The sequence below is a fragment of the Myotis yumanensis genome, unplaced genomic scaffold (assembly GCF_028538775.1).
Source record: "Myotis yumanensis isolate MYYU_CA2020_CCGP unplaced genomic scaffold, mMyoYum1.0.hap1 SCAF_14, whole genome shotgun sequence".
NCBI lineage: Eukaryota > Metazoa > Chordata > Mammalia > Chiroptera > Vespertilionidae > Myotis > Myotis yumanensis.
Window position 1 is genome coordinate 49,591,716 of NW_027223765.1, and position 14,056 is coordinate 49,605,771.

The following is a 14,056-nucleotide window of genomic DNA, read 5'->3' on the forward strand; positions in this document are numbered from 1 at the left end:
TGCTCTTGTCTCCTGCTACCATGTGTCTTCTGATACCCAAGAGGGAGATCATCAGAGAGCACATGTGTACTTAAAACTTATTTGTCTAAGTCCATAGTTCTCAAAAGGTTGGATGCCTACATCTCCTTGGCAAGTCACCAGTAATAATAATTAAAGTTTCTGGGGTTCGTTCTCCATAGTGCTACAAAAAGCAAAGTAAAAGCAGGATCAACTGTGCTTTTTGAAATGCTGGAAAAAATTCTTTGTTTCTTATGGCTGCTAGAAACCAAAAAAGTTCTTCTCTAAAGATAATTCCCATTTCTGTTTTGTGGGACATAGGAGTAATAAGCAATTTGAATTAAAGGCAAGAGATCTGGATTTATGTGCACAAATTCATTTATTCACTAAATATGTATGGAGTCCCCACTATGCCAAGCATGTGCTGGGCCTGTAGCAGTGAGCAAAACAGGCTCCAGTCGTAACAAGCACACCTTCCACTGGGCAAAGTCAGACCATGAACATGCATCAGACTAGTCACTAGTTTTCAGCAAAGCTATTTAGAGACTCAGGGTCAACCAGTCCTGCTGACCTCACCCTGATGCCCTGAACTGGGGGATTCCAGAAAGCTATAAACAAAGCAGCTGGCCTCACATCTGCCATTTAATGAAATAGCCAGGAAAAAAATTGCCATGAGAGTGACACACACCAAAACAGCAACCATTCAGCCACACAGGAAGTGCTAGTCCTGCATGGGAATTCTTAAGGACGTGGACTCCTCAGAAGGGTGGGGCTCCGGGAGGGCGTACATGCTCGCCAAGGACGCCTCCTGGTGCCTGGGGGACTTCTTCCACTTCCGTGCACCAGTTCTGCTGTTATATTCATACACGTTCCCAGAGACTGTGGGGGGAACACAAAACACAAAGAACGTAGATTATAATGAACTCACAAAGCACTGGTTCATGCCACAAAGTGTTTACTGAGCATTTACTATACAGCCAGTAGTGACAAGCTGTTTGTCTTTTCAAGCCTTGCTCTGTTACCAAAGGGAAAATGAGAAGCAAAACTTGAGGCAGTGTGTGATTTCACATGCATTAAAAATTGCCCCTTTAGCACTAGAGATATCGTCTCTGGTGGAGGAATGGTTTTTCATCTTAACCATGGTAGTGGTCATCTGAATCTAGATAGATGATTAAATGTCACAGAACTTTTCACACAGACATAAAAAAATAAGTGCATGCCCAAACTGATCAAATATGCAGTCCAGTTCATTGACCAGTGTCAGTTTCCTGGGTTTGGTGCCGTAGCTTTAGAAAACATTGCTTTTGGGAGAAGGTAGGTGATGGGTATAAAGCACTTCTCCACACAATTTCTTGGGAATCTCTAATTATTTTAAAATCAAACATTTTTTAAAAAAACAAGTCAAATTATTGTTTAAATTTTCCCTCAAGTGAGATGGAAACCTTACACAGTGTCTAAGGTTTAATCTACTAATGCTTTATAGAAATAATAATGGAATATAGTAATATACAAGAGAAAAGAAACAGGGTAAATAGGGCCTGATAGAGTAAAAATTCAACATCACTAAACATCAGAGAAATGCAAATTAAAACCACAATGAGATCACCTCACACCTGTCAGAATGGCTACCATCAATCAATCAACAAACAAGTGTTGCTGAGTAGTGGAAAAAAGGGGAACCCCGTGCACTGTTGATGAGATGGCTAATTGATGTAGCCACTATGAAAGTATAGAGGTTTATTAAAAATAGAACTATCTTATGGCCCAGAAATTCCACTTCTGGGTATTTCCAAAGAAACCCAAAAGATATATGCACCCCTATGATCACTGCAATGTTATGAACAACAACCTAGATATGGAAGCAATCCAAGTTCCATCAATAGGTGAGTGGATAAAGAAGATGTGGTAATTATATAATGGAATATTCAACGACCATAAAAAGGAATAAGATCTTATCATTTGTGACAACAGTGATGAACTTAGAGGGTATTGCCTTAAGTTAAATAAGTCCGACAGAGAAAGACAAATACCATATGATTTCACTTACATGTGATCTAAAGGATAAAAGAGATGAACAAACAAAACAAAAAGAGACCCATAGATACAGAGAACAAACAAAATGAGGGCTGCCAGATGGGAGGGGGGTTAGGGAGCTGGGTGAAAAGGGGGAAGGGATTAAGAAGTACAAATTGGTAGTGACAAAATAGTCATGAGGATGTAAAGAACAGCACAGGAAATATAGGCAATAATATTGTAATAACTATGTATGATGCCAGGTGGGTACTTGAATTATCAGGGGGATCACTCGGTAAATTATATCATTACCTAACCGCTATGCTGTACAGCTGAAACTAATATAAAATAATATTGAATGCCAACCATAATTATTTTTTTTTTAATTTTTAAAGAGTAAGTGGGACCCACCTGAGCCTAACCATTAAACTAACCCCAAGTTGTCAGGCATGTGATTAAGCCACTTCGGACCCACCAGACCACACCAGCTGCCAGTGAAGTTCCTTTTAATACAATAAAGCCAATGAATTGCCCAGGTAACACCTGCACAAATTCTTGACCCACAAAATTTTGAGATATAATAAGATGGTTATTGTTCTAAGCCAGTAAGTCTCAGGGTAGTTTACACAACAGTAACCAGGAGGGGGGAAAATGTGTTTTATTTGGCCTGAAAAATGGAGTTTGTTTTAATTGAACTACTTACCTACATTTAAAAATGGGAAAATTTCATGTAAAATTTTAGATTTCCAGCTTCTTTTTAAGCATCAGAATTCTGGCAACTCCAGGCCTAGTCCCAATGTAGCAATAAATTGATGGAGCCCAATAATAGTTATGGCTCCCAAGCATCAACCTCCATTGATGACTGAACTGTCTTATATGGCACCTTCTGGTCATTTATTTTACCTGCCTGGACCTTGAATGGTTTGCTTTAGTACAGAGTCTCATTATGCAAAGCACAATGAAGAAATAATTTATTCACATAGCTTAGCATCCAAATAGGCAAAAGGGGCTTAACTTAAAGATAATTCAGCACCATACCTGGATCAATGGCTTCTCCATCAAATATAGTTTCATACACAATGGTTTCCTTTTAAAAAAAAAAACAAACACACAAAATATTAGCAATAAAGTCAGCTTGATAAAATTAATTTTGACAAGTGTTGAGTACTTTGAGCAGGTGACTTCTTATGAGTGACCTTGTTTTTCTTATGTAGAGAGCTAGCAGCCCTGGTTCAAAACTGTCCTGCTATTCTTGTCTCCTCCCAGCCCCAGCCCCACATCAGTCTGCCCACCATACCCTCCCTCAAGTCAGACCTTCTTACTGATGTGAAGTCTCTTATCTTGAATGGGAAATGTTAGGGCTGACTTGTGCTCCCTCAGACTTCATATGTTGAAGCCCTAATGCCCAGCACCTCAGAATGTGACTAGATTTAAATATTGGGCCTGGAAATAGGTGATGAAGGTCAAATGAGATCATGTTGGTGGGCCTTAATCTAATATGACTGGTGTCGCTATAAGAACAGAGGTTAGGACACAGACCAAAGAGATGAGAAATGACCATGTGAGGACACAGAGAGAAGGCAGCCATGTGCAAGCCGTGCAGAGAGACCTCAGAAGACACCAAACCTGCTGGCCTTCCCCTGAGACTTCGAACCTCTAGGACGGGGAGAAAGTAGAAGCCTGGTGTTTAAGCCACCCAGTCCGCGCTGTGTTGTTTTGCCAGCCCTCACTCGCTAGCAGAGGTGCTTGGCTGGCACCAGTTTCATAAAGGAAGACGCAGGGAAGAGAGCACTGAAAGAGAACCAGCTCATGAAACAATGTCATGGTCAGTCAGGACTCAGGTAGAAATGCCTGTTGTCAATGGGGCAGCTGGTGGAGAGAGAAAAGGGAGATGGAGACTGAAAAATGCCTTCTTGCCCTGGCCGGTTTGGCTCAGTGGATACAATGTCAGCCTGTGGACTCAAGGGTCCCGGGTTTGATTCCAATCAAGGACACATGCCTGGGTTGTGAGCTCCCCAGTGTGGGGTGTGCATGAGGCAGCCAGTCAACATGTCTCTCTCTCTCTCTCTCTCTTTCTCTCCCTCTCCTCCTCCTCCTCCTCTCTGAAATCAATAAAAAAAAATATTTTTTAATGCCTACTTGTTCTGCTTCACATGTCTACTTCCTGGAATAGCCTTACCCTTGTACAGTTGTTGACGTGGATCCATTAATGAATGAGTATCAGCCAATTTAAAGATTTCAATACAACAGGGCATAGATTTTACTACCTGCTGAGAAACCCCAAAGATGAAGGACTTATTCAGCTTTATCACATATGTGATCTGTTTTCAAATTTAGATTTTTTTCTTTTTTGATGTACTTAGTTATTTACCTAACACCACCTTGTTGTGAAAAAGCAGATCGTATTTTTAAGCAATGGTAAATAATGCTGTTTTTGCCGAATACACATACAATATCAGCAGCAAAATTGGACCTTCCCATCTTTGTAATTCAACAGAAGCTGATACATTGAAATAATTTTATTTCCTTTCTATGATGCCTGAGTAGATTTACCATATGTTTACATGGAAGAGCTTTTTATTGAACCATAATTATAGAGAAACTGTAGTCCTCTTTCTTCTAACTACAGAGGGCTCATAAAAAATGTACTTACTGTTAATACTTCTAGTTTTTTATTTCTGTTTTCCATGACAATCTTTTCCATTTGATTTCTATCTCCTGTTCAACAAATACATAAACAAACGAACAAATAAATGGCAGGTATCGATCTAATGAGTGGCTTTTAAAAATCACACAATTCATAATAATCATGTGACAATGAGCAATCTGTATCTTACCTGCAATATACTTTATTCCCCTGTATGAAAAGAAAATTTGACAAAATATCAGCTTCATTATGCTACCACATGGCAAAAAAAAAAAATCACTTTTTGCAGCACCTGGTTATTACCACATCTCTCTTATTCCCAACTGTTAAAACAATTCTGTATGGCGAACTCATCTCATTAACCATCACCACCTCCCGTCGCTGAGTCATAAATGATCTCTGCTTAGTTAATAAAAACTCATAATCAATTCAATTTTGGAGGCCATGGTATTCTGCTCCCTGATGAGCTATTTTTGGATGGTGATGAAAGCATCTGCATTTTCTCCATTTCTTTGGCATCTGCCCAGTTTCACAGAGATTCAAAGCAAGTGTGGCGAGGGCACCTGGACTTACCACCTGTCCACAGTCCCCCCTGGTCGTCACACACCTGCCCGTGATGCACGCTCAAAATAATATGGGAGTTGTTTGGCTTGTCTGCTCACAAATTGATTTGTTTAAAATCTGCTCTCACAGCAAATGTGTTTCAGAGGCTCTGAGGTAGAACCCAAAGATACGCTGTTGCTGTTTTTTAAAGTCAGAGCAGGTTTGGAGCCTTGAAAGGGACCGTCATACTTTGTTTCCCAAGTACGTTCCTCTGTGCCCCTCAAAGGCTCTCAGGCAGAAGCCCTCAGTGTAGCATCACCAAAGGATTCCAACTCTTTACGTCAGAAGCTTAGAAAGAAAAATCACATACTTGGGTTTGGGCTTGGAGACGTCCTTGGCCGTTTTCTGACAGCATCCCATGGTGTTCCCGTATCTCCAAAGCAGGAAACATACCCAGGAAGCCAACCCGGCAAAGAAAACAGCCATCAGAGTGAAGATGAAAGGAATGTACCAGCCACTGGATGTGTATGTGTTGATGGCTGTGTACACGATGGTCAGGCCTTTTCTTTGCTGGGAAACAGTATTTCAAAACAAACAGAGCATTAGTTTATGTTTTCAGAGGGCATCTGTTTAAAAATGAGCATCAGATGGAGCCGTGGTCCCACACAGACAGTGGGGTATTGACCCAGATATATGGATGTTTGTAAAACCCACAGGGGATACTGAGGAACACCCAAGCCCAAGAAGGCACCAATTTAAGGATCTGCAGGCTTGAACTGTATGCAATGACTGCATTTCCCATCATGATTGCAGTTTTCTCATCTGGAAAATTAAGGGGTTGAAGAAGATGGCATCCGAGGTTTTTTAGGCTTGTATGCCTCTATTATCTATTCCACACAGGTTAAACCCTTTTGTGCAGCTTGAGAGAACAGTGTTTCCTTAAAAATCAAATATTCTGGTGGGAAGATTTATCATCCATGTTGTAAAAAAATGACTGTACTTCAAAGGAATAGAAGACAATAGCATACACTAACCACACAGTCCCCTGCACAGGCTTTCTCCTTGGCTGACTCTGAAGCTGTTCTGGATCCTGCCGAGGCTTTGCTGCTCTATTTTTGAAATAACAAAATACTAAAAGGTCTGCTAAACTTCACAGGCTCGGATCAAACATTCGATGAAATGATGAATATAACACATGTACTACAGTGCCTGGCACATGAGAGGTGCCCATTACTATGAATAATATGGCCAACAGAGAATAACATTTAAAAGTGCCAATTTGTGAACCCTAGCTGGTTTGGCTTAGTGGATAGAGCCTCGGCCCGGATTGAAGGGTCCCGGGTTCCATTCTGGTCCAGGGCACATGCCCGGGTTGCGGGCTCAATCTCCAGTGTGGGGAGTGCAGGAGGCAGCCGATCAATGATTCTCTCTCATCATTGATGTTTCTAGCTCTCTATCCCTCCCCCTTCCTCTCTGAAATCAATAAAAATATATATATTTTTAAAAAGTGCCAATCTGTAGAGATTTAACTGGTAGATTTCATTGGCCAGTGGGCCTCTCTGATGGGCCAGGCTTTCAGACCATCTAGACATAATTAGTTCCTTGGGGGTCCTCTGTGCTCCACCTGGAATTATCACAAATTTTCTCTCACCCACGTTTTGTACTCACAGTTTATATTCAGGTGTGCACACTATAAAATGTTGCCTGTTGAGTGGATGGGGTAATGCACAAGTGGAAAGGCATTCCGGTGAAGGTGATGCCCTACATAGCCTTCTAGCCTTTCTAGATGAAACTTGAATTTACAAGAGAATATTTCCCACACAGAGACCCAAATTAAATTCCATAACTCTTTACTTCAGAACTGGTGGTTGCAGGCGGTGGCACGTTGGCCCTTGCCACATAAATATCTATAACAGCAGTGCCTGTCCTAGGCGTGGTGGCTTTGCCATATTTCAGGTTGTCATCGATTATGTGGACCACGAGATGATACCGCCGCTGCAATTCAGCTCCAGATTCAAAGTGAAAAGGGTTCTTCACAATTAATTTTGGAGTATTTGAACCTCGAGTTGGGTCAAATCCAAAGTGATGGTTCTCATTTCCTTTAAAAGGGATAATTAAAAAATTATTTTGAGATATGTTAAAAGGTCTTCTCTAACTGTCATGGGTAGCTTTTAAAACACAGTAGTGATAAATAAATAAAATTTCTATTGGTCTATGAATTCCTACATCTATACAAGGCTTATAATAAATTGAAGTCAAGTAAGTAATAAATTTAGTTGGTTAGAAAAATTTTAAAGGTTAAGATCATGAGTCTTATCTCCATATAAGGTCAGCAAGCATCAGACTATTATCAAATTACTCTGCCTTAATTGCTTCCCCTTCCTTTATCTCCCACTCAGAAAAATTTTATTTCCACTGTCAGCTTAGTCTAGATCAATATCAAATGGGCCAGTCAGACCACAAATATCTACTGAGCCCCTATTCAGTTTCAAGTCCAGTTTCAATGGCCCTGGAGACACTATTGTAAAACATCATGCACATAGTACCCCACCATCTAGTAGGTGAAGCAGACATGGAACTAGTCCTTGTAATTAATTGTCAAGGTGTTTACTGACATCCACACTCTGGTTCTTTCAGGAGAGTTCGTACATGACAGCAGGTCTGACCTCCATACTTTAGGAACTTCTCCTTGTTATACTGTCTCATGATACCCAGTAATTTTCCTTAATAGAACTTTTCATACTTTATAATTTTATAATTGCTGATGTTACCACTCATTTAATGAACAATGAGTTCCATGAATATAAGATTCATATCTATATTGTACCCTATTTTGTACCCATCTTGTGTGTGTGTGTGTGTGTGTGTGTGTGTGTGTGTGTGTGTGTTGTTTTTCACCCTGCAGCAGGATAGCACATTACAGGTTAATACTAGAAGTAGAACTAACATACACATAATGTGTGGCACAAATTTTCCTAATTCTTTTTTTTGGGGGGGGGGGCTAATAAAATATTTTATTTACACAGTAACTCTCATACAGTTCAAGGATAAAAAGAATGTTGATTGGTAACTGAAGAGTGGAATGAATTAATGGAAACTTTGACACACAGGAATCACTTGGATATATATATCCCAAATTTTCTACTATTTAAGAGCATGCCCCTACTCCAGCTTTCCTGCCCTTTGGAGAATCTTATTCTATCTTTCACACCTCTCATCTAATCGTTTTTATGACCTTCCTCAGCCTGGACCCACCTGTTCATGCTACTTCTACTAGGCCATGCTCTCCAGATTCACTAAGCTCTAGACATCTACGGCTGCCACTGGGGGCTGAATTACCTGGCTGCAACCATGGTGGGCTGTAATCAGAAGATCTCATGGAAATCCTGAGGCCTGGGCAAGGGTACTCTGAGGTTAGGGCTCCCTGCTGGGTCCTCCCACCCAACTCTGAGACAAATGGGCAAAAGTGAAAGCAAGAGAGAAGTGCCCTGGCCGGTGTGGCTTAGTTGGTTGGGTGTCGTCCTGTACACCAGAGGCTGCCAGTTCAATTCCCCATCTTTAGTTCAGATTGGGTCTCTAATGAGTTTCTTCCATATGTCATCTTATGACCAAAGTTGATATGGACCTCTGTGAATCCAACAATAACACAACTGATTCTCTATCCTAGAGAACCTGTATCACTATCACCTGGGAAGGGGGCTGCTGCTTTCATCCAGCACAAGGAGAACAGATTTAGTTCCTTGTAACTTAACCAGCAGTGTTTCCCATGCAGGTCCAAAGTCTCTTCATTGTCAAGTGCCATTGAAATCAACGATAGATCGCCCTAACCAGTTTGGCTCAGTGAATAGAGCGTTGGCCTGTGGAGCCAAGGGTCCCAGGTTTGATTCCAGTCAAGGGCACGTAACTCAGTTGCAGGCTCCTCCCCAACCTGGGCCCTGGTCAGGGCATGTGCAGGAGGCAACCAATCAATGTATTTCTCTTACATCAATATTTCTCTCTGTCTTTTCCTCTCTCTAAAAATCAATGAAAAAATATCCTCAGGTGAGGATGAAAAACAAAGAAATCAATTATAGTTCCACAAGAGGAATTAGATTTGATGTGTGGAAGTGAAAAGGGTTCCTTGGGGAAACTTAATGCCATAGATATGACATAGCTTAACATTTATAAACATAGTTCTTTCCAAGGTTACATCATGTTAAAGAGGATATGACTAAATGTCAATTTAACACATGCTATGATTAAAAGAAATAATAAAAAAAAAAGAAATAATAAAATTATCCACCAGAAACTATCTCAAAGCGCATTTCAAAATCTTGTGAATCTCGGTCGTGGCAGTTTAGTTTGAAGCCATTGACGTTTGTCCCAGCAACAACATTGTCAAAAATGACGGCCTTATAGAGAGAGGGTGTGCAGACAGGTGCCTCGTCATTCTCATCTTCGATGTCTACAGTGACCTGTCAGCAGGGAGGGAGACAGAAATATCATACCTACATCGTGTGACTATTTATACACAAAATCTGAAATAAGCATCTGGCTAGAGACAGACCATTTAGAATTACTAAACTAAAAGTCTGCCATTGTGAGTTTGAAGAAATGTTTCTGCAGATTTGGGTTCTGGCTGTCAATCAACTATTCAGCTGGCTTATTATTCCTGGGTCAACTGTGACATTCTGTATGGCCATTAGGGAGAGCATTGGACTCATTAGAAGAACCTGTGGAAAACTCAAAAATTTCATAAATGATGGGAAAAGGAAAGCTGAAGAATGATGCTGCTAAAAAGTGTAATCCCTCGAGCCTTTAAAATATCTCTGCTTCATGGCAAATATATCCTGAGTTTGCTCTTTTGTAACTTAGGTCCTCCTCTGCATCTTTCTCTCAAGCACAATGCATTTTTTGGTAACAATATGATTACTTCAAAGTATGCTCTGACCTTAATCAGGAGCTCTTATCAACCTTGTCTTAATTAAAATGCCATAAACTGAGAAACTGTGATTTACACGGGAAAAGATCAAACTATCAAGGCTTTTTAAATGTCAGTGATCGAATGCCAGTCAGATAAGAAAGGTTATCTGCCCACTCTCAGGTGAGTAATAACTTTCTCATCATTTGCAGAATAATCCCTGATGTGCTCATACTTGCAAGTATTATCTTTTTAAAATGTTTTCTGTAATGTTTTAACAACACAGCTAAATTCTTGGGGAATAATTCCTTCTTTAATGCTACTTCTGTAGATTGAATATAGCTATCTGTTCTCTTCAACATGTGGGGTGCTTTCATGTGATGTTAGGGAGACTGCTGTGGTATAATGGAAACAGCACAGGATTGGAAGTCAGAAATCTTTATTAAAACTTTGGGCCTTCACCTTGCCAGGATAGCACATTATAGGTGAATACTAAGAGTATTCACACAGATGATACTCTGGTAAACCAAACAAAGAGCCTGCCCATTGCGATTTATATGCTAAAGGTAGGAGGCAAAGCCATAAGCAAATTAACAAATAAATATATTAGGTAATGTCATATGGAAATTGAACTCTGCAGGTTAAGGAGGTAGAGATGGCGATGGAGTGTTCAGAGAAGGCCTTTCTGTTTTGACTCCCTCTCCTATCCCCTTCCTCCTCCCCCATATTTGATATATGCCCTCCAGCAAGTATATGTCCTCACAGAAGATGAAGTGTTAGGTCATGTGGTTTTAATTTGCATAAATGATATGGTGCTGTTTCCTATTTCCTACTTTTCTCACAAAGCACCATATTCTCTTGCTGTTTCCATGCTGCTGTTTGGAGAACTAGTTTTCTATTTCTTCCTGATTCTTAGTATCCCATCATATGCAGCTACCATGTTTGACTCATTCATTCTCCTATGACAACCATGGGGGCTGCTTCAACATTCCACCATCACACACAACAGAAAAGACCTCTGTGGGCAGTTTCCTTCGTGCAGAAATGCGGTTCAAGTGAGAATGATGGGTGGCAAGCATGACAGCGTGGTCAAGGCTCTGAGGCGCAGACATCCTTGGTGTGTTGAAACAACAGCAAGAACCTCATACGGCCGAAGTGAGGGAAGAGAGGGACAGCTAGAAGCTGAAGACAAAGAGGTGGCTGCAGGGCCCTGCAGACCTTAGGAATGACATTGGAGCGTATGCCAGGTGTGACGGGACACCATTGGAGAGCTTTGAGGAAGGGGATGACTTGTCTTTTTAAAGGTTCACTCTGGCTACTGTGTGACGAGTAGAGTGTCAAGGGCACAAGTGGAGGAGGAGATTGTAGTTAAGAGGCTGCTGCACCAACCGGGTACTGGACGAGGGTGGCACAACCAGGCGTTAGCTGTGGGTGGCTGAGAATGGAAGCATTTGGGATATATTTTGAAAGTGGAGACACTTTATTTAACTTTGTTCATGGATTAGAGAGATGACTTAGAGTATATGATAGTGATTAAGGACCCAGAGTTAATTCTTCTACTTCTTTGCAGCTGGGTAAACTTGAATAAGTTACTTAATTTTAAAGCGTTGGAAATTAAAATTCTACTATCTGTAAAAAAAAAAAGTATTAATAACTACCTCATGGGATGGGATTGAAGATTAAATGAGACAGCGATGATATTGATGGGGTTGGTGACAACAATGATGATGACGGATTTCTAAAATTTGGAGTCTGAAGACCTATCTCTCTTTTCTAAACTTAAATGTCTCATTTATCTATAGCATCCATCTACTTGCTATGTACTGTTTAACTTTTCCTATGATAAAAATGTTAAGCTCCCTAACGGCATGGTGCCTTACCCATTTTTGTAACCCAGGATGTTGTGCACAGAGTAAACAATTCAATAAATATTTGTTAAAAGAAAGAAGGACATTTTGTAACTATGTACGGTGACAGATGCTAACCAGACTTATTGTGATGATCATTTCCCATTTATGCAAATAGTGAATCATTATGTTGTATACCTGAAACTAATATAATGTTATTTGTCCATTGTACCTCAATTTAAAAAAATTGTTTTAATTAAAAAAAAAGGAGCCCTGGTCATTTGATCAGCGGTTAGAGCGTCGGCCCATCCACTGAAGAGTTGCGGTTTTGATTCCCAGTCAAAGGCGTATACCTGGGTGCGGTTCAATCCCCAGCCCCGGTCAGGATGCATGTGGGAGGCAACCAATTGATATGACTCTCTCACATCGGTGTTTCTCTCTCTCTCTCTCTCTCTCTCTCTCTCTCTCTCTCTCCTCCCTTCCACTCTTTCTAAACAAATAAATCAATGGAAAAAGTATCCTCAGGTGAGGATTAACAATAACAAAAAAGAAGGGATAAAAAGTTTCTTCTCGCCCTGGCTGGGTGGCTCAGTTGGTTGGAGTGCCATCCCATACTCCAAAAGGTTGCGGTTTGATTACTCGTCAGGACACATTCCCAGGTTTCAGGTTTGTTCCCCAGTCTGGGCGTGTGCCGGAGGCAACTTATTGATGTTTCTCTCTCATATCGAAGTTTCTCTCTCTCCCTTCCTCTCTAAAAATCAATAAAAACATATCCTTGGTGAGGATTTTTTTAAAAAAAAGTTCCTTTTCTGTCTTTAGCCAAAAATGCAAATTCTTTTTATAAGAACAGGATCCCTTGAAGTTGCTTTTTTATCTGCTTTCCTCTCTTCTCATTTGTAATAAGTGCATGATAATTGCAAGTGGTGTCTGTTAGGTCAGAGAGAGCCCAGGATCGGATACATGCAGATGTGTGATGAGATAATGGACTCTCCCTGGAATTTCTTACAGATCAACATACCAGACACAGATACCGGACCCTCCCTGGAATCCACATGACCCCCACACAGATACTGACTCCTTCCTGAATATCCTGCCCACCCCCTGTGGCAGAGACTTCCTCAGCTCAGGCCCCCGCCCCTCACCAAACACCTGTATAAAAAAGAAGCCTCTCCCTCCCTAGGGGCGAGAATTCACTGGCCCCACCTTTTGGGCTGGTGGGTCTCCTCGCAGCATTAAACTCCGCTCCTTCTCTCCTCTTTAATCGTTTGGTTCTCTTTGTTCTCTACGCCCTTTTCTGGGCCACCTCACAGTGTCATCCTATACTAGCTGGGGAGTTCATAAATGTCTACAAGGAAAACTGCCGCAGACACCTAAGAATGGAGATCACGCTTGAAGGTGCTTTCCTGAGACAACCAAGCTACAGAGTCCTGTCCACATGACTGTACTTCGGTCCCTGTGAAAGTCAATCTAACGGCTGCTGCGAATGGACCTGATGTTTTCCTCACAATGACCCATCAGGAAACCTAATCACCACGTGAGCCCCCAGCCACGGGGCTCTGGACAGTAAGAGGAAAGGCACAGTGAGTCATCAGGCCAGCTGGGGATCCTAAAATTCTTCCATCCTGCCCTGGCTGGTTTGGCTCAATGGATAGAGCATTGGCCTATGGACTGAAGGTTCCCAGGTTCGATTCCAGCCAAAGGCACATGTCCGGGTTACGGGCTCAATCCCCAGTAGGGGGTGTGAAGGAGGCAGCCAATCAATGATTCTCTCTCATCATTGATGTTTCTACCTCTCTCTCTCTCTCCCTTCCTCTCTGAAATCAATATAAAATATATTTTTAAAAAATTCTTCCATCCTATTTCTGTTTCTTGTCCAGTGACAAAACCTTCTAGTCATTAATAACACATACCACATCATCAACACAGCAGCACCCAGTCTTGATATCTTTTAAGAATCCTTTGATGTTTCTAAAATAGTTTAGAAGCCCACACACACTCTCCCCCACTGTGATGCCACAAGAATGCCCCTTGGTTAACTACCTTCCTTGTAAACATTACCTCCCAATGAGAGGCAGCCTGGGTTTGCATACAGTTCTACAAACCCTGAGT

General features: G+C 41.2%; 1 protein-coding gene across 2 annotated transcripts in view; it reads right to left on the bottom strand.

Annotated features, from left to right (window-relative positions):
* Positions 1–370: 370 nt before the first annotated feature.
* The window catches only part of LOC138992753 (cadherin-related family member 3-like), a 71,099-nt gene continuing 57,413 nt past the window's right edge, over positions 371–14,056 (bottom strand). For both annotated transcript variants that reach the window (XM_070391681.1, XM_070391682.1), the window contains exons 13-19: positions 9,483–9,654; positions 7,055–7,299; positions 5,571–5,770; positions 4,848–4,867; positions 4,664–4,728; positions 3,049–3,097; positions 371–876 (exon numbers count right to left, since the gene is read on the bottom strand). In XM_070391681.1, coding sequence (XP_070247782.1) covers positions 719–876; positions 3,049–3,097; positions 4,664–4,728; positions 4,848–4,867; positions 5,571–5,770; positions 7,055–7,299; positions 9,483–9,654 — 909 coding nt within the window. In that variant the 3' untranslated portion in view covers positions 371–718. The remainder of the gene's footprint in view (positions 877–3,048; positions 3,098–4,663; positions 4,729–4,847; positions 4,868–5,570; positions 5,771–7,054; positions 7,300–9,482; positions 9,655–14,056) is intronic.